This window comes from Atractosteus spatula, chromosome 2 (genome assembly GCF_055471065.1).
Source record: "Atractosteus spatula isolate fAtrSpa1 chromosome 2, fAtrSpa1.hap1, whole genome shotgun sequence".
NCBI classification, from domain to species: Eukaryota; Metazoa; Chordata; class Actinopteri; order Semionotiformes; family Lepisosteidae; genus Atractosteus; species Atractosteus spatula.
The window spans coordinates 22,579,884-22,607,814 of NC_142707.1; the positions used below are offsets into that span (position 1 = coordinate 22,579,884).

At 36.4% G+C, this 27,931-nt stretch overlaps 1 protein-coding gene across 1 annotated transcript; it reads right to left on the reverse strand.

The window, feature by feature from the left end:
- Positions 1-96: 96 nt before the first annotated feature.
- On the reverse strand, positions 97-27,677 carry LOC148839453 (protein FAM167A-like). Its single transcript, XM_088938863.1, has 3 exons — positions 27,399-27,677; positions 5,825-6,925; positions 97-891 (listed from the first exon to the last, which is right to left on the reverse strand). The coding sequence occupies exons 2-3, from the start codon at positions 6,191-6,193 to the stop codon at positions 628-630; spliced, it is 633 nt and encodes a 210-aa protein (XP_088794989.1). The 5' UTR covers positions 6,194-6,925; positions 27,399-27,677; the 3' UTR covers positions 97-627.
- Positions 27,678-27,931: the final 254 nt, after the last annotated feature.

Below are 27,931 nucleotides of genomic sequence, written 5' to 3' on the forward strand. Positions count from 1 at the left end.
CTTTGGTGACACACATTATCAACTCTCATGTTGAAGTAGAGTTTAATTTTGTAACGTGTGGAAATGCAATTCAACAAAGAATACCAATAAGAGACATTTTGATCACTTACTGATCAATAGTCAGAATAATACACATTTTATTTTCTTTTAGAATTACATTTGGAAAAGGAAAGTATATTTCAGTGATTAAAAAAATAAAAGGATAATGTCATAGCAAGACTTAATCACACACTATTAAAGCAATATGAAGTTCTTAAGATTGTCACTCTTAGGGCAAAATTCATCTGTATATCCCTCAGGAAAGCTTCATTTAAAACTCTTAACAAAAGACATAATACATGAATTCAATATTAAGGCCTTGCAGAGAAATAACACATTTAAGCAATCTAAAAAATAAGCTTTAAAAAAGTGAAACTTTTCATTCTTCCACAAAAAAACTGGCTTCTGTCGATTAAAGCTGTCAGGTTGAGCACTCTGACAATGATGACAACCTCAATGTTCTAGACATTTCTTCCAGGAATGAGAGAGCAGGAAAACTGGTTTTCTGGGGAATCCCCCTCAGCAGAGACACAGAACAGAAATCTCTTTGCTCTGGGAAAGCTGGGCTCCTCTCTCCCGCTCAATGAACTAGCAGAGGGAGAAGCGACGGGAGTTGATGTTCATCTTGGTAACGCCAATGAGCTTGAGCGGGGTGGAGAGGCTGAAGCCAGGGGTGACGGGGAAGTCACAGAGCAGGTCAGACAGCTCGTCCCGCTCCTCCAGCTCGTATGTGGCATCGTTGAGCATCTTGCGATGCAGGTGGCACGTCTGCTCGATCTTCAGCTTGTTGATGTCACTGCGCAGGCGCATCAGCTGCCTAGCCAGCTGCTGGTCCTGGAGACGCATTTCTGTCTGAAAAACACACAGAAATATGACGGCCATTGTGTATTCTCACTGTGGGAGCAGACATGTTCCAAAACCATGAGCTATTCCCCTGGAGCTCCAATAGTTATCACCATGGCTGACATTTTACTCTGCCTGGCCTGGAAAAGGACTGAATTCACAGTGGGGAGAGTCAGCATGTGTTGGCTGCATAAGAATAAGTAAAGGTTAATTCAACACTAAAAATAGAATGAAGAAACACAACATATTTTGGCTGTTAAAGCCTGAGAAAGGCTCAACAGCTTAAACATAGTTTCTGTTTTCTATTATTCAGCATGTAGTGGAAAAAGTTCTCTGTAATGTAATTAAATATTAATTAAGTATTAAATATTGTCTAAATGCTAGTCTGCTTTGCAAATAAAAGAAATAAAAGTGTGTGAATTTTGAAAGCATTCTCAATCTTCATCACCAGGAGTTTTGAAATTAACTGCCTGGTAGAAAGGTCTGCACTCAGTTTTTACTCAGTTGTGTTTTGTCTCTGAACTGTACAAAAGGTTAGTCCCAGTCTTTGGCGGCAGTATGGCACCAACTGAGCACAGGCTGTTGAAGCAGAAATTCAGTGAACATGACATTTCTTCTGTTTTTTTTCAATGTACAACCATTTTTAATGAGATGTACAGAACAATGGCATTGGGCATTTTTTGTTAAAGCTATACAGTCGTCCATTACAAAGATTAAACAAAAGATAGACATATGAATAAAGTCACTCATTTAACATTTACAGGTCATTTACAGGTATCTTGAAACTAACTTTTTTATAGAGAAAAAAACAATATGTTATCTAAACTCTATGGGATTAAAAATACAACTTTTCCAATTAGCTTCTCCATTTTTAAAATTGATTCATAAGCTTTCAATATTCCATCCATCCATTTTCTAATTACGTCTTCCAATTCAGGGTTGCAAGGGAGCTGGAGCCTATCCCAGCAAGCAATGGGCACAAAGCAGGGTACACCTTGGATAGGATACCAGTTAAATTGCATGGCAGACACAAACACACACCCACACACCTAGGCCAGTTTTCCCAGAAACCAAATATCCTACCAGTATGTTTTGGACTATCAGAGGAAACCAAAGCACCCAAAGGAAATCCAACACAGGGAGAACACCCAAAGCCCATACAGATAGCATCCAGAATTGAACCCAGGGCACTAACACTCCAAGGCAGCAATGCTATCCACTGTGCCACCAAGCCACCCCCTTTCAGGATTCCAATATTTCAAATTAAATGCTGATGGGTTATTAAATATTTCCTTTTCATTTAAAGCAAAAGTAGTAAAACTGTAACGACAATAATGAAATAACCAGAGAGGTCACAGTTATAAAATAAAACTATAAATAAGAAGTGCAACTAGTCTTTTTTTTTCTTCTCTGGGTCTAGCATATAAACAAAATAATTGATCTTAGAACACTGATCTAATTTCAGTGAATAGTGTAAAAATATACAATCTTACAAGACCTACGTAATACAGATTTTTTAACTGAAATTAGTGATTGCGCAGTATTTAATTATGGCAGGACAAAGAAAATGCCTGAGTTCCTGTAAAAACTATCTAGATACAGTATAAAGAGCCTCCTACAGCAATGAAAACAAATTCATGTGACTTGAAAAGGAATGTCAAATTGAATGTTTCACATAGAAAATTGTACAGTTTTAGTTAGTCTGTCAGGTTGTTATGTTCTAATGCTTAGCCAAAGTACTGTATGTGTGATTTTGTGATTTCCTGCTATAAAGTAATTAAAAATTAAAATTATAAATTATTACCTTGATTTAGTAATCTTCATAAATAACTAGGAAAGGTTTTGTTTTTTATTTACTACTTTTATCCAGCCATTTGTGGTGTTGGAGTGACATATCTTGCACATCATTTGCTACAGGATTGGGGCTAGTTTCCATGTCTATAAGGTAGAATTTAGTGAATGGGCATATTTATTGCACCAGAGTGGAACAGGATTTAACTCCTATAAATAAGTTAACATAGTTGCTTTACAGTTTTCAAGACAAAATCCCACTTCCAAAAATTAGCCAGCTTTTTTCCTTTTTCCTATTTCCAAACACACACACATGCACTAACACTACTGTTTATATACGTAGATAAAAACAATATTTCTAATATTACAAGGTATGTTGCACATATTTTTGGAAGTGTAATGATGTGAGAAAGAATCTCCTTTAAGACAAGAAAGCCTTTGGTACAGATTGAGGGCAACCTGACTGCTCAGTGAAAGATTTTTAATAACCTTAAGCAACATTTTTCTGTTACTGTAAACTTCTGGAAAGGTCGGTTTTCTAACAGGACACTGTAATACCTCTCTGTATATTTAAATACATTAGACCTTAGTATTGCATTTCATTTGTGTATGAGTAAATAATAAAGCATATAATATTATCCTGCTGCTACTTTGTTTAGGTTGTAATGAATTATTTAAAAGCAGTATATAATGTTATACAAGTAAACAAACAGATTGTCAATTTGTTCTACATACTGTAGACCACTTTGCAAAGATCTTAGGATATTTAGGTCATTAAAGATCACATGACGCCATTTATAAGATTAAGATTGGGGGTATTAACCCCAATGTCTTGGCTCAATTCCAGTTCGTTTCTCACTTCTCTGCCTAACCTGCTGAGTTAGGGAGACTCCTGATGTATAATTGCTGTTACGCATCACTCAGGTGAGTACTACACTTCAGTGGTGAATGAAAAGAGTCCACTCCTATTTTTTCTGGTTTCATATATATGCAATTTATTATCCTCTCTTTTGAATCTGCCAACACTTCCTTGATCACTTTGAAAAACCTACAGTCTTATATGTGTCCAATTTTGAACATAAATTATATTACCCCAAAATTTCCTATGTTTAAGAAGATCTACAGCCTTTCATTGTCTGAAACCACAATTCTATACAGTTTTATAATTACAAGGTTACATCTTCTTCCCCAGCTGTTGTTAAGTATTAAGTACTCTAGTATGCTGAAAATATTCTTTCAGGAGAGTAACAAAAAAGTAGAGAACTGTACAACATGGGTGACCTGATTCCAGTACATTATTTAAAAATAGTTTTCCATAAAAAACTAATCAATAGCCAGTTACAAATATTTATTTAATATTTTTTGTTTTAAAACCTTGTTTGACAATGTATTCTTGGATGTGACTGTGTCATTGAGTCCTTGACTGATTTTACTCAATAACATTTCCAAAATTAACAACTTTTACTATTATGTTCAAGCATGGTTACTATTGCATTTTTGCTGTTTTGTTCTGTTGAAAATCAATAAAAGATCTATTTTTTAATAAATTCCAAAAAACAAAAATAAAGTATTCCTGCCAAACACCTTTAATATAAGAAAACAAAGAAAACTTTAATATTGTGAGCACAAAGATTATACCATCTGTACCAAGATTATATGACTTCTTGTGTCATATCAATGTAACTAATAAAGACACCAAATTAGATTCCTTTAAGGAAAAGGCAATTTCTTCCAATTGAAGACAGATGTAATGTGGAAAAAGTCTACAGTCTAAACCCAAGGAAGATTAAGACAGACAAATTGCTTTTCTTCACAATTTCAGGACACACACACACAGTGGGTTTACCGGAGCAATTTTTATTGCAGGCCAAAAGCTTCACATTTATGCCTTGGTAGGAAAGAAAAATGTGCCAACATAAGAGCATATAGGGACATTTTGACAAGATTTTCCTTATGATTACTTTACAGACTTGTTCAGCTCTTTGTAGAAAGTGTTTTCTCTTAAAATAAAACCCTCAATAAATTACAGCATCAAATGATCAAGCTTAAGTGGTTTAGCAGGGGTTTAACATTTGCTGACCTACTCTGTCTTTTGGTTTTTTCTTTCCCCAGGATACTTAACCGTAAGAAGGATTTGGACGGAAGAATGGGGTTATGAAGTACACGGATTCAAGTCATAAATCAAACAAGACTAGGCTATAATTTACTTACGTTTTACATGATATAAATGTGAAAGACATAAAACAACAGGCCTACAAGCCAAGTTATTTTGCTTTCAGCATTTTTTAAATGCAATGTACTTAAAGCGGTACAGTTCAAAAGTCAGGATAAAAAATTTGCTAATTGTTTCTAGTTTCAGTATGGAATAAACCTGTACTTGTGCCTGTATACACTGTATTTTGGTGTGTGTCTGCTATTCTAAATATGCACTGAAAATTAAACATAAACAAAAGTGTCAGGAAACATAATGCATGACATTCTTCCATACATTTTTTAACTGCCTTATCCACTACAGTGTCACGGGGGATCGCAGCAAGCAATGGGCACTAACAGGTCACGCCAAGGACAGGACCCCAGTTAATCTCAGGGATCACACAGACACCTACACACACCCACACCTGGGCCAGTTTTCCCAGAAGGCAATTAGCCTACCGATATGTCTGTGGACTGTGGGAGGAAACTGGAGCACCCACAGAAACCCACTCGAACACAGGGAGAACATACAAACAGAACACAGATAGTGCCCCAGGTCCAGAATTAAACCCTAATATCCTAAATTTTACAGGAGAGTTATATATTGAGAAGTACACAAATTAGTGACTCTAGGGATCAAAGAGGAGAAAAATGAACAATATCTCACAATGTTTCCAAATATTTTAGAATTTTCAAAATGTACTGTGGATTCAATCAGCAATCCTGCCTCTAAATTACATGTTGTACTTTGAGGAAAGACCATTTTATTCTGGCATAGCACTATTCATGAAAGCGAACTTTAGATATCAAACTGTTCTTTCCACAGTAATACCTGTACCAGTAATTATACCATGAAGATATCTCTCAAATGCCCTGCCTGTCCATCTAAAGATGTTATCTAGTTTGTTACTCAAACAAACAGCCTACTTCTTTAACAGATCCCCAAGGAAGGCCTTACCAGTTCCTTCCTGAGCCAGATGAGTGCTTCGTCGATGCTCCCAAAGCCTTTCAGGGTCCCTGTGGGTGGGCTCTCCTCCCTGACAACTGCACTGCTAAGTAGGTGCCGTTTGGATCTCCTCAAAGTGCCTAGCATCTCCTCCCCGGCTCTCCTCTCCTCTTTAGGTCCTGCTGACTCCTCCTGGGTGCTGAGGTCCTTGGAGCTCTGGGCTTCAACCTGGGCCTTCCACTCCAGATAGGAGGGCCTCCTTGTCTCCAGCCTCAGCTTTTCTGTCAGGGCCTTCAGGCTCCTCAGGTGATCATCAGGGATAGCAGGGCTGTCCTCTGTGGCTGCACTTGCCTCCTCCACCCTGATCCGTGGCAGAGACATTGTGTCCAAGCAAAGGGAGTTGCGGGTAGGCCAAGAGGAAAACTAATCTGGGTTTTTGTGAATCAATTGGTTTTTCATCCAGATTTAGCAATAAGCCTTCCTGGGCTACTCTTCACTGTAGCATGAGCCTCATTAAGCAGATGAACAAGACAATTTCAATTCAGTTAACCAGAGTAGAGGTTTCTCTGAAAAATGTGGATATCAAGGAATCAGGTATTCCTACAACTGCAAATCTGATATTTAGTTTCTAGGAATTTCCCCTCAATGATTGTAATACTATTAGCAACGGACTCCACAAATAAAAATTTAGAAAACATTACAGGTCTTCAACGATTTAAGGCACAAAATTTTTAAAAAATAAAAAAACAGGAGAAAAAACAGGTGAAGGAAAAAAGCATTCTAGAATTAATGTTCCAGACCTGTTTTTGTTCTGGTCTCTGTGTCTTAAAATACAGTTGAAATAAAAAAAATAAAGCCAAAGCTATTTAATAAAATACTGCCTTGCGATTACTCCAGAAAGATAACCTCTCACAGAATGACATTGTGAGATTAGATGGCAGAGAAATAGCTAGCAAAACAATGAGGCATAACAAATTAAATGGAGAATAAATAGCTCTTCGTAAGATTTTTCTTCATTAGCCCCCAAAACGATCCAACTCCTTGTCTCTTTTGCAAAAAACAGATATGAGCCCAGAAGCCAACAGCAGTTCTTCCCCCACAGAGCAATTCGATCTAAAATGATAAAGAAATATAGACACATCAGTTTCAGTCCTTTCATTTTCAATGTGAAAAGTTAAATCAATTAAATAAGAGTGAACCATGATGAACTAATATCATAGTACTATACAGTACATGTGCTGGAAGTTGGAGTGTACTGCGATTCACATCAGGGGTTTAGAAGGCAGACTATAGATACAACTGAATGGGAAGCAATTGTATCCTTGAAAACATCTTTCATTTTGTTTTAATTCACATTTTTACATCAATTTTTCCATTTGATCCAGAGTAAACAGTAATGTAATGAATTCCCACAATCCCTCAAGTCTGAATTTCCACTACTTTTTCCAGAACATTTTTTGCAGCTGTATGACACATCATAACCTTCTCATGACCCCATCAGAACCAACCAATCCTTACTCCATTCCAGCTTCTTTAATTTATAACACGTTCTAACATGTTTATTTGTTCCAAGTAAATATAACAGGCCTTCTGAAAGTTGTTCATATCTACTTTACCCCAGTCAGTACAAATCTTGACATTGAATTCAAAGATTTTTTGGAAACATTTCCATTGAGTTTTGAGGTTTTTCTAGGCTATAATGGAATCTTATGTAAAAAGGATTATCTTAGAATGGTTTCTAATGTATAGAGCTAAAAGATAACACGGCTATGGGTGGTGTGATGTGCTTTCCTGTGTTCTGCCAGTCCTCAAGCAATAACCATCACATTACTAATACTGCATAGGGAAGCAGTTCTCTCACAAAGAAACCTTAATCTTCATTTATGCTGAAGAGGACAAACTCTCTTTCACACTCTTGTCTTTAAAAGGTGCATTGCTATGGCGACACTCTGAGAAGAGCACATTGTATTCATTGTCTCTTTTCCACAGCTGCAAATTAGGACCGGCTAAGAAACTAGACGCCTTGCATTCCATTTTGAGGCTGGGAAAAATACCTGAAAAGGTCTTTCTGTCCTCTGTCCCAGACACTTTCTGATAACTACTCTGCAAACATCATAACTCAACAGACAACACAAAGATACCATTTACAAAAACTTCAAAAACCTTTGTGGCGAACCTCGAAGGTACAATATGTAACGGCTTTCATCAGACATCAAGTTCTTTAGACTAAATTGTAATCTACATGTCTAGACTGTGAAGTATGCCACCAGCATGGCAATCTGTTATATTACTTACCTATGCAGAATACTTTACCAGTAGTCCTTTCATTGTTTTGTTGCATACCTTGTTAATCTTGTCTTTCATTATATTTAGCGGTTATCTCGTTACAGTTATTCAGACATAAAAAAGACACACAAGCTCCTCAATAACAGGGGAGATTCTTGGGGAAGACAGGTGAAGATAGGTACTGGCAGTGAAATCAAAATCAAAGCCAGAAAAAGTGAATAAATGACAGAAAGAAAAGCACAAAAATAGCGAAGGCAGAATACATTTGCTTATTGGTTAAATTGCCAGTTCAGAAAAGGTTTCAGAGCCCAGACATATCTTATCATACTGTGAATCACTGCTAGGCATGAACAAGCAGTTTCCATGGTAACAGACCATAGCAGAAATGTCAGCACTTTCTGCAATTTTCATGGTGTATATCCTCAAGAACCTTATGCTCAATTCACTACTCATAAATGCTCTGCTTTATGTTATGCCTGCATGGTGGCAAAAGTTCCATGTATTGCATTAAGGAAAAAAATTAAGTCTCCTGTTTTGTCAGAGACCTCCCAAAACACAAACTAAAAACATGAACATTTCTTTAAAACGAGCATGTAGATGTACTTTCAAATGGTACTTAAACAAGTACAAATCTAATTTGACTTTTGAGTTAATCCCCAAAGGATGAGTAAAAGGATATCTTTTAATTCTGGAGAGAGGATTTCATGGGACTATCAAAAATAAAAAAAACACTTCAAGTGGCACAAAAACTACTCCCCAAAGAAATTCTACTTTAAAAAAGATATCAGGAAAAGGGAAATGAGAAAATCATGAAATACTGATGAATACAGAGAGTTACCAATGTCTTAAAAACATATAAAATACTTTAAATGATGTATTTCAAGTTCTGTTGAAATAAACTGTAATGTATAAACTGTAGGACACTTCAGTAAAGCCTCTCTTCAAGCCAAGTGTTCATGACTGCACAGCACTCAGTCATCCAATCTGCAAGTCCATCATTTCAGTAACTGGGTGCGTGGGCGGTAATTGAAAAAACAGTGGGCCAGGTGTGTTTTTTCTCCATCAGCTACATTTCTGAGAACTGTAATTCTAAGATTGCATGCCATTGCTGTGCCAGTCTTCAGCCTTTGAGAATAAAGGGAGAAAATGACAGAATTGCCTGCTGGTGCACCATTTCTCTCTCCTTCCTGGGTCTGTCCACTGTCCATCACCTGTTGTGTCAGATTCCATGCACAGATTTCAAAGCCCAGGTTTCCTTTTTTTACTTCCATGGTCCCATTAATCAGTTATAGAGAATTACTGAACCCAGCAGTTACTGCACATCACACTCCAATAACTGCCTCACATGACCTTCCATACAGTTTTGCACAAACGTTGACTTTTTCTGAGAGTTCTTCACATGTACTGTATATACTTGCCTGTGCTTCTGATAATGTGGCTCCGGGGACCTTCGCACATAAACCATTCTAAGGTAACTTGTATTTCATAGTCTGCTGCTACTATATTCTCTATAATGCACTAATTAATAACTACTGCATATTCTCTATAATGCACTAATTTATCTCCTGATGGCCTACAACTGAACACCTTCTTCCTAGTGACACAGCCTTATTTACACAAAACCACGTGAGAATGTGCATTCCAAATCATTACACAGTTAGTGAAACTATAATACTCAAAATCACTAATTACGCAACATGGGGTCTTTTTGGCAGCCCCTAGTGGCAAGCCCATGGAAATCAAAGTCCTTCTATGGAACTACTGCCAAGCATGAATTCTTCTGGCATGTACATGGTGGTTTATGATCCATTATGATATGATGGTTTAGGATTGTCAATATAGGTTTATCTTGCACTTACACAATAATTTTAGTTGATCTATAACATAATCCCAAAGGCAGTTGCCGTCAGCACCCATGTTTATAACTGAAGCCTGTACTTTGTCCTACTTTGTTCGGATGCAACAAAATGTACAACTCCTATCCAGAAATGAAAGCTTAATTTAAACTGAATCTGGGACACAGCTTTTCCTGTGCCAGATGCTAAACTGGGAGTCCCTCTGAGCTTAAAAGAGACTTTGGCACCTTCAGTTTTTTTAACCATCACCTAGTGTTTTTCCGGAATTATTTGAGAAGTGCCAGTATTGCTGAAGCTTTAAGTCCTGAACTTTTGATTCCTCCTTAATTAAAGCACTAATAAACCCACAAGAATGACAAAAAAAAATTAAAATAACCCACAGAGGAAAAATAGGGAATATTATATTGATTTCAGATTCCTAGTAATGTGTTTCTGAAAACATTTGCAACACCAAGCACTGCAGGTTGTGCTTTATAAATGTACTACATTACAGCACATGTGCATACTACACTATGCAGCATGACATAAGTCAAATTTTAATGGTTATTTTTTTCCATTTGTAGAAAAAATATTGAATGTTATATTTAACAAGTTGGTACTATCAGATCTTGCAGTTAAAGATCCTGCGGTAAATATTGTAATCATTTTATTATCTAGTACCAACAAAGAATTAACATCCACTTTGCCATTCAACAGAACAAGGTTACTGCCATTAATATACTTACGGGAAATCAGGACCATTTTATAACTAAGACAGTCCAACATGTTGAATACAATTTCACAATGAAACAAAATCCGTTCCTGTGAATGGGAATTGCTGTACATCGGTATGTACTGTACAGGTGCCTTGAATGGTAAGCAACTCTGAGCAGAATTTGGTATTTCATTTTACGCTGGGTAGTTAGAGGCTAGCTAGTCCAGACAAGATTTTCACAATTAGTCACGGTAATGGGTTAGGGGTTTCAGATAAACAGGTTGGACAGATGCATTGCTGAAAAACACAGGGGTGTTGCTGTGACAACATGGGTCTTTCTTTTTTCTTTCTGAGCGGGAACGAATCACGGAGATCAGGAGAGAAGCCTGTAGAGGTCTGGCTAACCTTTTCAGCCAAACAATAAAAAAATAAAAGAAGCCTCCTTTGATTTCTCAACCACATTTCCTCCGTGGATACAAAGAGGTATTTAGACTGAACATCTGCTCACGCTTTCTCTTCAGGAAAGAAAGGCCTTCACTGCCCTTCTTTGTGAAAACTGGAATGGCTTATGGTGGGTTTAATATATACCCAGTTGAGTTGATCGTGCTTTTTCACTGAAGAGAAAAAAAGAAACCCTTACCTATTCATTTTAAAACCAATGCCCTTTTGTGCAGATTACATCTTTTCAATGTGTAAATCTATTTATTTCAATGTAAGGCTTTATCAACACTGCTGGAATCTACAAGTCAACCATACTTCAGATCTGTCAGTTCACAGTATCTTGTTTTTCACATCTCCAAGTATTCCATGTTATGTATCCCAAAAGTGATATTTTAGACCTGTTTGGGAGATTTTGTGTGGTGTACACAGCTGGTAAGTATATTAAACACTCTCATAATACACGCAACTAAAACCAAATATATCTTCCTTACTATTTTCAACTAAGTCCAAATTTATTGGGGGTAATACAATAGAAAAAGAGGTAACCAAAGAGATGCAAGGTCATAATAAAAATAGAGGTCAAGCCATTCCTTAATATTTTTTTGTACATATTTTCTGGTCGGGATTTTCTAAGAAAATGTATATAATGGACTGTAAGTCCATTGTCTGCAGGATATAGAGGGTTAAAATAAAATCTGATTTATGCTTAGTTGGGTTAGTATCTTCTCTCCAGGGTGTCTGCAGATATTTTGTGTAACAGAAGGCAGTGCAATTCCTCTGAGTGAGTTTGACCACTGACAGAAACCAGATCAAAGCACTAAATTTTAAAAAGATTCCACAAGCCAGTAGTTGTGTATGCCAGACAGGGCACAAAACATTAGCTCAGAAAAACACTACATCAAAAAATAACTGTTTTTTATAACCCTTGAATTATTGCTTAAATTTGGAAAATTGGACAGACTACTGCTATTTTAACAACCTTTTTATATATAGTATGTGGTTTTGGGTTTTTTTCCACTCATAAAATTCAGGGGTGGGTGACAGAGTATAAGAAGGCACCCCTGTCAAACAATTAGCAGAAGATTCCTTTTCCAGGGGGCTCTCATTAATGTAGAGATGAGGTGGAAATGGCTGATCAGAGAAGACATAACAGAAAACTTCAAAATGAGAGGTGAACAGCATGTCATAAATTAATTACTGATGGTGGACATGCTCACATCAGTATATTTTTCAATGCTTAATTGTGCTTCAGATGCAGGTGCAAAGAAGAAAATCAAACAAAGAACTGATTATAATATAAGAATTACCCAATAAAAGAAATAAAAGATTTAAAGATTTAAAAATAAAAGACCTTTTACTTGGTAGAATGTTGCATTCTCAAATCAAAACCCCAGTAAATAATTTTAAAAATCAAATTTAATCAAATGTATAGTCATTTATATGTTCTTGAATGACAAAACCTCTTGATGAAGTAGTATATATAATGTGACATATATGCATGGCATATACTTTTTTAATAAGGTTTCACAAGAAGGTGTTTTCTTTAACTTAATATGATAAAGCAATTGTGTCTTTTGTATAGAAATGTCAAGAAAATAAGTACATGTTCCAAAATTAACACAGACGACTAACACACAGTTTGGCTCAGCTGCTTGATTAACATTTCACAAATAATATGTGATAATCACATTCCAAGAACTTAGTATGTGAGTACCACAAAAAATGTGTTGTTTCTCTGCAAGTTCATCACACCATTAGATAGTGTAAATTGAGCACTGGGACACTACTTAAATCTGGAAGTTTGCAGTATAACATCACACAAACCTAAAGAAGTTCCATTGTATATTATGAAATGATCAGTGTTCTGATTTAGACCTTGGAGAAAAATAAAGTGCTTGGTTATTTCAGAGCTCCATACAACTGTTGTTTTGATGTATAATTCATTGTTTAAATAAGTCTTCATCTTAAATACCCACACATTAAAAAATATTGTTACATTTTACAGGTATACTGCTACCAACATGGATTAGGACAGGTACAACCCTAGACTTCAATTGCTATATTTGTTTCTAATTTTCATTCCATCTAAGAACTTAATGACATAATTGAATTAAGTGGATAAGAAATCAAGTGTGTTTTCTAGGTCTTAATCAGGTTTTAATTAAAAGGTGCCTCTAAAATCTCCAGGAACACAGCAAGATCTAGGGTTGCTGACATACCTTTTATATAGTTTAAATGATTATTAGTCTGTACCGACTAGTTATTAACCAGGGCCTACCATGTTATTAGTCAGATAGACCAACTTTTAAGTAGTGAGTCTGGAGAGCTATACAAGTTAGAAAGCCCTCAGATAAATTCAGGAGTTATTGGCATGACCTTGTATAGAGCCACTGCCGGGATTCGAACTCTGGTGCTTGTGGGCTCCGAGCACACACAGCTCCTCCCTCTAGACACTTCTGCCACACAAAAAGACCAGGTCCTCCACTACCGCAGAATTTCTACACACTACTGGTTACAAGTGCAGCTCTGCTCTGCCCCTGTCAGGACCTAGACAGTCTCCAGCAGGCCAAGAGCCACACAGCACCATTCTATAGCCAGCAGAGGATTTGACTGCCAAGGCAGGATCTCACACTTCAGAGAGGGGTGATGTCATTTCTGTAACTAGCTCAGTGCATGAGCCCTGTTACACTTGAAAGCCTTCCTCCATTGGACGTCTGTCGCCAATGCAGAACTGGAACATTGGAAGGCCTAGCAAATTACTGTGTAAATGGGGGTCTCATCCTCTCTCCAAAAACTGGAGAAGCAAGAGTGCTGCAAGTGAGCACCACCTTCCTACAGTCCAAAGCTCCAGAAATTCAGGACAACTCTTTTGTGACTGAAATGTAACAGGTATTTTTGAGACCTGGTGAGACCAATAAAAAGTAGTAATATTAGGATTATATTAGTTGCATTTTTTATATTAAAGGTCATTTCCTTTGAGTACCTGCCAACCCTGAGCTTGTATCTCCAGCATACATTATACGATTTGGAGAACAGAATCTTCTGAATCAGCATCACAGCAGACTGTGCTGTGAAGGATCTTTTAGTTGTACAGAAACCAGCATTGCCTCCCTATGCAACAATATGTAGTTTAGTTCACATTATTTTTGGCGCAAATGAGATTAACTTTGAAATGTAGAAGACCTGAACACAGGGACTTAGAATCTTTATAAATATATCTGTATACAAACACAAAATATGAACTATTCGTTTGTAATTATTGTAAATAAGGAAGCCAGTGATAGGACAGTAGGTTCAGACAGGATGGAGATCCTTGTCTGAACATTCTGCCCTCTCTCACAGTCTATTAAGGTGGTCTCCTGTATATAACTCCTCCATTAGTTTGGTGGGAATTTCTACTGATTGTAGACAGTATTATAATGAAGACAGTATTATAAACTGTATTACATACTGTAATATTTATGAAGATAAATTTAAAAAGAGAATTGAGACATGATATTAATGGATGTGTGGCAATAGGGGATTACAGAAATGGAAAGTAAATTATGACAAAATTTCTTTGTTTAAAAAAGGACTGTTACAAAGAAAATACATAATAATCATGGGAGTTGGCTGAAATATTGCCAAGATTTTAAGTCTTCCTAAAATCCTGTTCTGATGAGACAGAGTGCAAAGCCAAATTAAAGCGAGAGATTAAAGTCTGACTGCTGCATCTGCCAAAACACATGAAAGCAAAGTGCCAATTTGTGTAATTACAGAGGTGATGATAGACATTTTCTGCATGGGATTTTGAGTTTTTTTTAATCCACCTTATGTTGGTTAAAAGTACATTAAAGGAACATGAAAACCTAATCACAGGAATATTGCTAAAAATCACAATGTCTCTTTCACAAGTTCATATTTTACCCTAGTTATTTCATTTGTATTAAAACTGGACCTCATTCAATAATTCACAAAGATCAATTGCATTCCTGCATTCCTGCATTCCTTACAGCTGCAGAACTCCATTAGCAATGATCATTTTTTAAAACTAATTCTGGGCAACATGGACAATGTAATCTGTACTACAACATGGACAATGTAACCTTCCACAAGGATTTTTTTTCCCCAAAAATGTAAATTGTATTTACATAAGAACGTCTATGAAAGAGATGAAAAATCAGTCAACAGATTTGTTCCATATAAACTATTAAAAGCAGTGGGCTATTAAATAAATGCAGTAGAATTATTTGTTTTACTTTTGAAGTAAAACAGAAGAACAACCGTCACTTACTGAGATTCAAAGAAATGTTAAAGACATTTCTCAGAGGTAACTGAAAATATTTAGAACTACTTCTTTAAGGATTTTACTCAATAATAACATGCTAATATTTGCTAATATCAATAAAGATACATCTAAAATATAAAGTGAATGAAAGTATACTGATTATGTACTTATGAAGAAGACACATGCTACAAGTTACAAATTGTCAGGTAACTTTTAAGATATCCTTGTTGAATCCTTTAATTTATGACTGCTAGTATTTTCATAGTCTAAAAAGAAACACTGTTCAAGCACTGTAATTCCCCTCTACTTAAACTGTATCAAAAAAGTTTATATAGTCTTGGATATAGGCAATAAGTACACAGCTGGGTATTTGTTCTAAACTAATTTATTACAATTCTGCATTGCGATCATTTTTAAGGACGCAAAGAATGAGTCAAGGAACATGGCCAGGCTGCAGCACTGGTCTGGCCAGGGATGTGATTCAGAAAAAGTAAGATATTGAGTACCTTAAATCAGCATGCTAACCAAGAGATGTATGGTTGCATTTGTAGATAGAGTGATCAAGAAAGGGTGTCTTTTTAATAGAGGCAATAAAATGGGGATTGAGTCAGTTTTGTATGATTTTCAAAGCCAAGAACTCACCTTCCTTATTATTTACTGTTTATTTGTTGTAAAATTAATTTCCCTGCACGACAAGGGTCACCTCATGTTCATTTTTTCTAATGATCTGAGTTTCCCAAGTCTATTGATTTTTTATTTAATCTTTCCTTGACTACAAAATGCTGGTGACATTTGGAGAATTCTGAAAGAAGGTTAAACAAATCGTAGCTCCTAGAGAAATACCATTTCACAAGGAATAACAACACCCCAGAGGTGCAGGTGTTTTATTGTGTATTTAGGTCCAGTATATTAAGATCTGGTTTACTATTTGGCTGAGGGCCTTGGCCTTAGGATGGAAGGCTGGGACCCCATGCAGACTGAAGAGAGATCCAAGGGGTAGCTGAAAAGGTGAAGGTAAGGAGAAGGAAGGATGTGTGAGGTGAAACATAAAAAGAAGAGGGATCTGTGTATGATGTATAATTCAAAATAACATCAAGACTGGTTTTGATTTAGAACAGCTGGGGCAAAAAGCTTGGTTGTCTTCCATCCCACACTTCAGATAAGAGCTTCAATTTATTAGAATTCCATTCAGATGAATAGTAGATTGCAATGTATTATTCCTGGTCAGATAAAGAAACCAAATATATACAGTATTAGGGAGCAGTCAGACCCTAGATTACTCCCAAGTGTTATAAAAGGCTATCTTAGGCCAATGTAAGAAAGGCATTTTTAAATCAATATAAGGCACAATATACAGTATGGTAAGAATGTTATCTTCCACCCCTTTGAATAAAAAAGAATTGTTCTACCCTTTATTCTCTTTGTGTGAGGATTTAGGACACGTTGCCCTAAATACCCAACTAGTTTATTTTTAATCGAAGGACTGTGTAAGCTATTGCCAACTGAACATTGAAAGCACAGAAGTTATTTTCCTCTTAACTTTGAGAGTGTACCATGTAGTGCTGCAGACAGTGTTGAACATGTTCTAAAACACCATGTAAAGTTTTGCATACAATTCACTGCAGAACGTTACTGCTATCTATAAATTATCTATATTCCATCTTTCACACCTATTGTTTTGAAACTTTAAGAAAAATACCCAATGAGTTTGCTCCAATTAAAATTAACCTCAGAAATATCTTCCAAATGAAAAAGACACGCACTTAAATGAACAACGCAGTACAGCTGGGCCTGACTATTTTATTTGTCAAATGTTTCTTTTATTGTAATTGGAATGGGATTTAGACACTCTTTTACAATTACTTTTACATTTTGAAAACAGCTGTTATTTTTATTCTCCTAACCTGGAACTGCCAGAAATTACGTAATGTGCTTAGGTCATTTAAGCGTGCTAGCACAGGACAAATGGGAACCGTGCACGATTTCTACCAGAAATGCTTGGAGTTTGTATGTTCTCCTCATGTTCATGCCAGTTTCCTTCAGGTGCTCCAGTTTCCTCCCATAAGTCCAAAACACTGGTAGGTTAACTGGCTTCTGGGAAAATTGGCCCTGGGCTAAGTGTGTGCGTTACTGTCTGCGTGTGTGCCCCATGATGGACTGGTGTCCCAGCCAGGAGGTATCCCGCCTCTGCCTGTTGCTTGCTGGGATAGGCTTCTGCTTTTCCATTACCCTGGATTGGATGAAGCGCTTAGAAAATGGATGGATGTACGCCTGTCAATAGTTGTTTGTACACAACACAAGTTTTGCAGTACTTCATAGAACCTAGAACCTAGAATCAACTGGTAACAGATTTCCCACTCAAAAGCACCTGGCAAGTCACAGAGGTTGATTTTATAATAGAAGCCTAAAATACCCTAGGCAACTCAAGCCCACACAGTAGAATCATTTATAGCTACGTACAGTAGCTAATGACAGCCCAGCCTCAAACTCGTAATATTATAAAGTGCCAAACCTGCACTCTAGATGAATTCTTGCATTCACTGAACCACCTGGGAGAGGCCCCTCTTCATACAGTTTGAAAAGTAGAGTCATTCATTGAAGACATAATGATCATCCTGATTTTCAGTGCACTTCAATTAAAAATGGAAGATTTTATGGCTGAGGAATCTTGTATTGCATACTGGCAAAAATACAACCCCCCCGAACTGCATTGAAATGTACTTCTTTTGTTAGGTTATTAAGGTAAAATAAAACATTTTTCTTCATTTTCAGCTATCATCAACATTTACAATCTACCACTGGAAGACATTACTATGACGTGCTATAAGAGTTCATTCTTCATTTCTTCCTGTTTCTCACGAGTCTTTGTCACTTTAGAGATGGTTGACATAGTTAGAATTGACAGAGGTTAAATATTACTCTAGAGACGATCTTGTAAATTAGTAAATTAAAAAAGTAAATGATAAAACACCTCCACAGATCTGGAATACAGAGTGTGGTCATACAGCTTCTTTCATACTCAGTGAATTGTTTGGTATCTGGGAAATAAAGGTAATATCTTAAAAGCCATATATATTTTTTTTTTGTGCATTTGGAGTGAGGTCCAATCCCAGATATTACATCAAACCTTCACACTCGATTTATAACATCAACAAACCCTGATGCAATCAAAAGTAGGCGTAAAACCTGAGAAAAGTGAGACATAAAAAAATCCATTAAAAAATCCTCTACAGGTGAGATCATACTCTAGATCCATGCTAAAGGAAAACAACCATCAGTCCATAAACATGACAGCACAAGACAATTAAGAATGCTGAACTGTAGTGCAGACACTCCCTCACTCCTATGCTCCTCTCCCCTTCATTTCCCCTCCTCTCCTACCCTCTGCTCTAAAGGGCTGGTCCCTAGTCCCAGACTCAAAAATGTCCAAAATATTTGTTTCCACCAAACATTGGCCTACATTTCTCACTAGATAATGCTGAGCTGTAAAAGCACATTAAAATATATCATGCAGATTTCAGTAAATCAAATTACACAAGTATCATAGCAACATTCCTTAACCAGATGTGTGGCACTGTGAAAGCCCAACCCATAATGTAATAATGGTTCGATTATGCAGGGCTTGACATTTTCCTGGATATCTTAAAAGACTTCCCCAAAAATGTTAAAGAAAACAATTGAACAATGAATTGCAGTTGTTCGGAAAATTAAGTAGATTTGAAAATTTGTGTATCTGTATACAGTATAAATAAGTTTATGTATTTCAAATCACGGCAGCAGAACATCTTTACAGCACAGGCTTAAGACTGTTCTGTTGGGACTGCGAGTTTTCATGTATGCCAACCAACAGCCTATCGCAGAAGCATAGGGCAAAAGTCTTCAGAGGATGCTCACACAAAAATGCAACTGAACTATGAAGCTTTGAACCTCACTGAAGAGATTATACCAGTTTATCAACGTACACCAGAATTCAAATTAATACACAGAGGTCTTAAATCATTAAGGTTTGCAATGTTTTGATAAAATGCTATACAGTATTCAATTTCATTTCCAATTTCCAAAGTCAAAAATATTTGCTTGGTGTGCTTTTTAAAAGTGACTGCTTTTAAAAATTACACAAATGCTTTGTATAATTCCTACTGTATTTCCTGCTGTCAGACCCTCTATAAAAGACATTTTCTTTCTCAAGTTCAGTTTTGTAAACATACTGAACAGGAAGCCAGACAAACAATATGAACTAGAAAGGGAAATGTTTGTACATTTAAGCATTTGAACACTGATACTTTTGCTATTTAAGGTTTTAAATTTAAAATACAACTTTTGTTTTAGCACTGTCGCCTTGTCTCAGGCAAAATTATGAGTGCACGAGTCACAGGCAGCTTATGTCAGAGAGCATCAGGACTAAAGTCATCATGTGTGGTTTTAGCATTAGAATCATGTGCAAACTTTATGCAACTCTCTCCTGCATACATCATGCAAATACACGGCAAATACATAACCGTTATTACTGACTATAACCACAAAAAATGTATTTGTTGTGTTTCAGTATAACACCCTATAATTCAAAAATTGATTTAGTCTGTCAAAGGCTCTAGTTCAGAGATCACTAATGCAAATCCAATATACCATTTTAGCGAAAAGTTACAGATTTAAATTCTACCTGTCACTGAAAGGTAATTTCAGACTGATGAAAGGCACTACACATTGAGATAGAAACAAAGGGGTGGAAACGATATAACAAAGTAAATGACCAAATATGGTGGAGATAGAAGCCTTCACGTTGTATAATTTTCCAATTCACTGCTGGAATGCTGTTGCACTGATAGTTAAAGCATCTTCCTTGCCAAGCTATTATGGCATTAAATCTAAATGGAGAGAGATTTTTATAACATTGCACAACCAAAAAGTATTTATTCAAGCCAGTGATATGGAAAAACACAAAATTAAAATCACAAAAAAAATAAAATCTATACCAGATCAGAAATAGCACAATCATGTGAAGCAAACTCATCTTAAACTGTAAACACACAGAGTGAAAATGATTTTCAATATTTTGTCACATCAAATTGGCTATCTCTTCAGTGACTGAGCCTGTGTGTGTGTGTTCTTCAGAGGTTCCAGATGTTTGACCTACTGTATTTTTAATCAAAATTTCTGATCCAAGAGAACCTTGAGAGTGGAAAGCAGTACAGGTCTCTGCACAGAGTGGAGGTTGGGTTTATACTCCAAACACTGCTGGTTCATTAACTGACTAGCACTGGGATTTCTTTGGCTTGTCAGATACCGGAGATCGTGCAATTTTTACTGAATACACTACATCTGTTATCCACCTGATGCTTTATCTTTGCTGTTAGTGCTGCCAGCAAGCAGTGTAAAGAGACGTGGCATGACAGTCTGCAATTTTAATAATTCATTCTATGCAAGTCGTAGAGTTGCAGCAGTGAAATCAAGTTTTGAAAATTTTATAACTGGGGAGTTTCTAGCAATTCTTCCATAATCAATTAATAATATATAGAGATATTTATTTGAAAGTGGCATCAATAGTGTTTTATAAGGCATTTATTTTTTATTAAACTACCTTATTTTGAGGCAATATGGCTTAATACTAAAGTCAAGTGAAAAGCATTAGTTATAGTAAACCTTTGATCTTTTTTTGTTCCACAAGTATAGCAAGCTTTTTTGCCAATGACACAAAGAAATAAATCATGCATTAATAAGTTCATCGCTTATCCCCTTTCTGATAAAAAGCAGTGCTATTCATATAACTTCCTGACTGCTCCCGCTCTCATTCTTTTGCTACTTCCTGATGTGTTTGGTGGCTTAACACAAGAATGTCCGGAAAAAAATCCCACACTTTATAAGAAGGTTCATCCTCTGCAGGACAACCAGACAACTCAAACTAAATGAAAATAAAAAGTAAAATCTAACAGAGAAAAAATTAGGAGTAGCAGTAAGACTATAATAAAAGATATTTTAAAACCACAGGCCTAAAACCTAACCCCCTGAATAGAATTATTAAAATACTACTTCCATGACATTACACAATTGCATCAAAAAGTTATATTTATTTCCTTGTTAACAATACTAAAGGAACTTTCCTTTCATATAGTAGCTAGCATAAAAAAGTCAAATTATCTAAGCTACCTTTAAGGTTAACCACATAATTCCCAAATAATGGTTATTACAAACACCAATCTTATTCAAATCAATGCTACAGTATTTTTCAATGTTTCTTGACGCCCCCACAAATAAGCAATAAAAGCTAAGATGCTCTGTTTTAAAGGGACCTTGCTTTAGTATCAATGGGAAAAACTTCACTACAGACTGCACCTAACTCAGAGCTCATGTGTTTTCAAGCCCAGTTATTACTTACAAAATAATGAAAAACATAACCAAGATCAACTCTCAATACAACTATATTATGTGGCTACATTCATAGTTAGACATAGAGCTGATTAATGGTTGAATAATTATGTATTGTACATATAGTTACTTTTTTGTAAAATCACTATTAAGAGGAATCAAGAATATGGTTTGTTTTATATCTGACACTTTACTCACAAAGTTTTACCATTTTGTAGTGTGCTTTTATGTATTTGTAAATTGCAACAAACTAAGGATCAGGAGATAACTCTGAATTATGTAACATCCTTTGAAGAAAGCAAATGAAAAAAAGCAATGATGAGATGTCAAGAAAATGCCCCAGCAGAGTTGAAGTCTTAAAAGCTGACCCCTGTGGTACAGAATAAGCATATGAATCCTTGTAAAGCCTTCCCAATAATTCACAGAGAAGTACAATCCAATACCAACTTCCAAGAGATCTTATGGTTCTCCAAGGACTTTAGCAGAAAAGCATTATTAAACTGCACTTGTCAAAATATCCATCCATTTTCTATTCACTTATTCATCTCAGGGTCACGAAGGAGGCAAAGCCCATCCCAGCAAGCAACAGGAGCAAGGCAGGATACACCTGGATGGGATGCCAGTCCATCACAGGGCACACACAGACACACATACAACAGAGTCAACTTTTGTGGGACTGTGGGAGGAAACCAGAGCACTCAGAAGAAACCCACACCAACACAGGGAGAACAGACAAAACTCCACACAGATAGCAACCCAAGAATTGACCCCAGGGCCCAAGTGTTGCAAGGCAACAATGAGAAACACTGCATCACTGTGCTGCAAGGTCAGAATATACCTTACTAAAATAATTTTAGTCAATGACCTATATATCAGAGAGTCCGTGTGTATGTGCACTCATGTCTTGCAAATTGTGTCATGTCCAGACTGCAAATCTGCATTGTGCGTTATGCTTCCACAGGACTCTTGTTTGCCACAACATTCACACATGGAATTGGTGGCTATTTGGATAATGAACGTATATATAATATATATAATAGAATGAAAAGAGATTATAATGCAATCTCAAATTGTGCACTCCCTCTGATTCAGTTTTACAGAAGGCACTGGTGGAAACAATGTATGTTTCCATTTAAACCAGACCAAACCTACTGCACAAGATATTAACAGTTATTGGCTTCATTTGTGAAGTACAGTAATTGTCTGGTTTCGTTTTTTCCCTGAAGTTATGGTATGGACAGCATTTCTAGTGTTATATTGTACGATCCTGCTTCTCGTGAATTGTCCCAAAATCTCTGTAAGGTATTATTCTCAAAATCTATTTCTTCAAATAAAATGTGGAAGATACCATCAGATACCAACTAAACTTTAAATAGCAAGAAGCTGGTAAACCTTTTAAAAATCATCCATAAAAAAGGTTTTAAAAAGCTACTATCTGAGATTTACACATAACTCCATTGTTCTAGTTTGTTTTAGGGAAAACAAATCATACTGATCAGATCAAAGTTTACAGGTAGTAAAATCTGGTTGGCGAGAGATTCCTCCAACCACTAAAAAAGACTAGTTAATGTTTTACTGCAAATTGTCTGAAGATTCCAAAAACCTGATTGAAAATGTATTTTGTGACATGATTTACCTGGACTGGTGGGAGAACCTTGAAGGAAACCGATTGATAATCCAGCAAAATCTCTTCAGTGGGGGACTTGTGTCCTATGTAAACAGATACTGTAACAGCCAGATTATGATTATAAAATAAGTAAATCAACCTATTACACAACACTATACCACACAACTTTGGGAATCCCATTAAACCAGACACTGGATCCTTGAGATTCAAAGGCCGACCTGCATGTAATGACTGACACAGGTTCTAACAAACACGGAGTTATAAATTCAGACGTGACCAACTCCAATAAACATTTCAAAGCCCTATGATTAAACAGAAGATTCGCATGAGCACCTATTTTTTTTTTGTATGCAACTCAGATCATAAAACTCAGTAATGTAGATGGAGTTTCCACTTGACATGAATCCACATTGTACTGCCAGTATGTGATCTGGCACAAGACAGCTGGCAGAGACTCCAGACAGAGCAGCAGGGTGCCTAACTGAAGACCGTGTCTTTGTCCTTTTTCTTCAGCGATATTGGGAATGTTCTTTTCTCATGATGTTATCATACTTTCAGAGGGTGGAACGCCCTTAAAGGCCAGGGCAAATACAGATTAAGAGAAGAACAACAGTCTTATTTCACTTGAAGCATGACTGCTTTGACTGGTAGGGAATTTATATAATGCAGTCCTTTGTTGAATCTATGTGGTCTTCTCTTTTTAGCATAGTGTATACTTAATACCTTGTGAAACAAATGTTTACAATACAGTATTTAAGAGATTTTCAATTGGGTGTTTACACAGGCTACCATTTATAATGTTTTAATTGTATTCCTACATCACTGTGCTCTTAATTACAAAATGAATTTAACTTATCACAAAATGTACTTTATAAGCACGCCTGACTTCTTTTCGGTGAGCTTTCATTCATCCATACTGATCCAGGTCACCATCTTTACCAGCTCCAGACCGTGTATCTTTTTTTTTCAGTCACATACATTTTATGGCTCTTGTAAAACATTTGTGGGCTAATACAAAACAGGAAAGAGAAGTACTGTAGATTCAGCGAAAGATAATCAAAACTTAAGTAAGAATCGTTCATTCTTTGACTTGACAGTAGGCTTAATGAACACTCCCTGAAAATCGTCTTATGTGAATCGTCTCATGATGAGTAAAACTCGTGACTATAGAAACTAGCGTAGACATTTTTGGAAAGTAATGTGATCTAGCAAGAAACCGCAAGAAAGTTTAAAAAAGTTAAACGCTTTCATGTAAGGTTCCCGAAACATTTCCGAAACGGCACTACAAAACTAAAACATTCAATTAAAATACATGAAATAAGCCATTTTTATTAAAGACATCCACATGTCCAACCAAATAGAGTACGCAGAATTGACAGACTGCACTGCAATTCGCAAAGGGTCAATAAACTCGAGCCAGAGAGAAACGAGTCACAGGTGAGAAACCAGGCTAACCTCCAAGGAAATTCGGGACAGCAGCATTTGCTCTAAACTGAGTCTCGGCCTTCATCATCGCCACGTTTTTACTAATACAACGGCAGATTATTACTAGGAATCACAAGGAAACTCATTGTCTGGTCCTGGGCTCAAAAAAGCAAGAAGGAGTAGCACACTAACGACGAATCTAAAATTGTAGAATTCGCTAAATTTGTAGAAAGAAATTGGTAGGCTCCTAGGACTCGTATTTACAGTATGTTGATGTGAGCAAGGTTTCGTTGTTAATAAACTAATCTTTAAACCAGTTTTTGATGTTACGTCGTTACCTAGTAAAGAGAGAAGTAAAGGCTATGATACATTATACAGTGCACACTGAATAAATAACTTTGCAGCCTAGAAACGTGTGCTATCGGAGACTTTTAAAAAATGTCTTAAGAACTAATTTAGCTTCTTTTAGGTACGCCTTTCTTATAATGGATAACGGGGAGTGACTTGATAGCTTCAGATCCAAAGTGACATTCAGATATATTTAAGATATTCGCTTGTTAAACTGCCAGAATTAATCCGTTCAGTAGGGCCTACAGTATAAAGGAGTTACTTGATCTGACGCTTTGGGACAGAACTGATACACCATTATAAAAAGCTTGAAAACTCCTGCCAAATACAATGGTGTGCAAGACTAAGGCATTGCAGTAATGTGGAAATTTACACAAAATGTTTGAGGGTATAAACTGTTAAACCACAACAAGTTCACAACAACAAATCACAGCCTTGTCCACTAATCTAAAAGCTTCCAGTTGGCAGTCAATTAATGCCCTAAAACAGGAGTCCTCAGTTTTGGTCCTGTAGGGGTGGTATGTGTACAAATTTCTCACCCCAGTGTCTGCAGTTTTCAATCCAGTTTTCTGAACTAAGGTATTAATTTGTTTTAGACACTGAAAGTACATTTTATTTTTTTTTATTCAAATAGGGGAATTTTTCAAGTAATGGAATTTGGAGGTAAATTCATATCCAGCAGTTCCAAAACTCGAAACAACTAAAAAAATCAAATTGGTAAATTTTTAAATTTAGTATGCAGCCACATAATAAAGTGCTCAAGTGAACAACAATCATCTTAAAACTCTTAAACTATTGATGAGAAGTGATTTTTCCTCACCTTCCTGTAGGAAAAAAAAACATTACTGTTAATATTACTCTCCTTTTTAATTTCCAGCACAGAGATCTGCAGGTTCTTGAATTTTAAGTTTTACATTACCGATAAAAAAACAAGCCTGCAAGGTCTACAAATCCTTATTTTGTAACAATTTTCACTTTCAACAAGTCCAAACATTTGTAGGCTTTCAAACCCATTCATGAAACATTTATGAAAGTATCAGGCAGTCAGACCAGGTAAACTACATGAAGAGCTTTTAGTCTCATGGAATATCCTACTACATCAGCAAAAGAGGAAACACATGTTTTGGAAGAATACTAGACATTAGAACGTGAGAGAGAAATTACCTTCACATGTACTGTAACTGAATTAGCATTCAAACATAAAATTGTCCGTGTAAACTGTTTAAGAGTTATACTTTCTTGTAATTAGAAACTGTATTCGATTGCAGTGTAGCGTGACTTAACCTAGGAAGGCAAATTAAAGTTTTATTGCTTATGAAATGAAATTACCTGTAATAATAAACTAAGGGCGACTTACAGATGCGAGGCACGTCAATCTCGCGCTGTCTGCAAATCAAACAACAATATTGTACGACAATGTATCACTTAAGCGTTCATCACTGAGAGGTAACTACGAACCTAATGCGCATCGGTTTAAGACACTGGCAATTTGCACAGAGCACCAATGATATTATCGGTTTGAAACAATTGGAATTAGCCAAGCATCCTAATCTGTTGTTAACGTGCAAGTCACGTGAAACCATCATGAACACCTTTCATAAGGTCACAGCTGAGAACATTAGGTTTAATAAAAGAAACAATGTATCCCTACAATAGATACACAGCTATGTACGATTAAAAGCAAATCAACGCAAATAAGGCTAAACGACAGTAACGTATACCCCTAATAATTATAATGTCCTTAGGAATAATTAACAATAAGTGAAGAAAATAGTTTTATTAATAAATTGTGCAAAGAATCTGCCTTTCCAATAACATGAAATCACAGTTTTTTTGTACCAAAATACATTACATTGTTTAAAATGTTTGTATATAAACTGGTTTACCAATGGTCAGGTAACACGAACACCAAAACCACATTAAGACAGAAAAGGGTAATTTAAAATCATCCTTCTTTAATTTTGACTATCCAGCCTGAATATCTGAAATGTAATTCGAACGAAGATGCAGCACTAGTGTCTCCTTTCAAGTTACTTCCACCGTACAGTTAGACTAGTCAGAAAAACACATTATTTGTTGCACAGGTTGCGGCAAGCGTGAGAATTACTGCTGTAAAACGGTAATTGATGTTGCATGTACAGTACTACCACTATTTTATCATGCATTGCTAGACCCATTTAAAAATTCTTGCTTTGGAAAGCTGATGCCTTGCGGCTGTAGGCTTCTCCGGTCCTAAGCTTGCCACCTTGGGGAATCAGAAAAAAACTGCGCGGACTCACCTGTCTCATCTGTGAGAAAGGTGATGCATATCTGATCCCATCTGCTTGTCCACTGCAATATCTTTGAAGAATCGCTCCTGGAGAAATAAAACAGTCGCTAATTATTTTAGCTCGAAAAATGCGGATCCCACCAATCGGCACCCTTCTTTATTCATTCATTATTGCCTTTTGAATCTTGAGAAGCATGGGAGGGGGACTTTGCGTCAGGTTTTGGTTGCCTAGAGACAGTTTAGCAATCCCGGACAGGTCCGTTTTCACTCCTGTGACTTGCTGCAATCTGCTGTTGCTCCCTGGATGCATTCGCCAATCGTAAGTCAACGGTGCAGCATCATACAGCATCTACTGTGTCCTAAAGCCGTCCATGTTTATCAACGAATGGAAATTCTGATAGCTAACCACAATTTAGCTTTGCCCAGATATTTACACGAAATATTAAAATTATATTTAAATTTAGAAGGGCTACTTTAAGATAAGTGGTTCTCTTTCAAACTAACTAGTGTGGTATTATTAAAGACTGAGTAATTCACTACTCT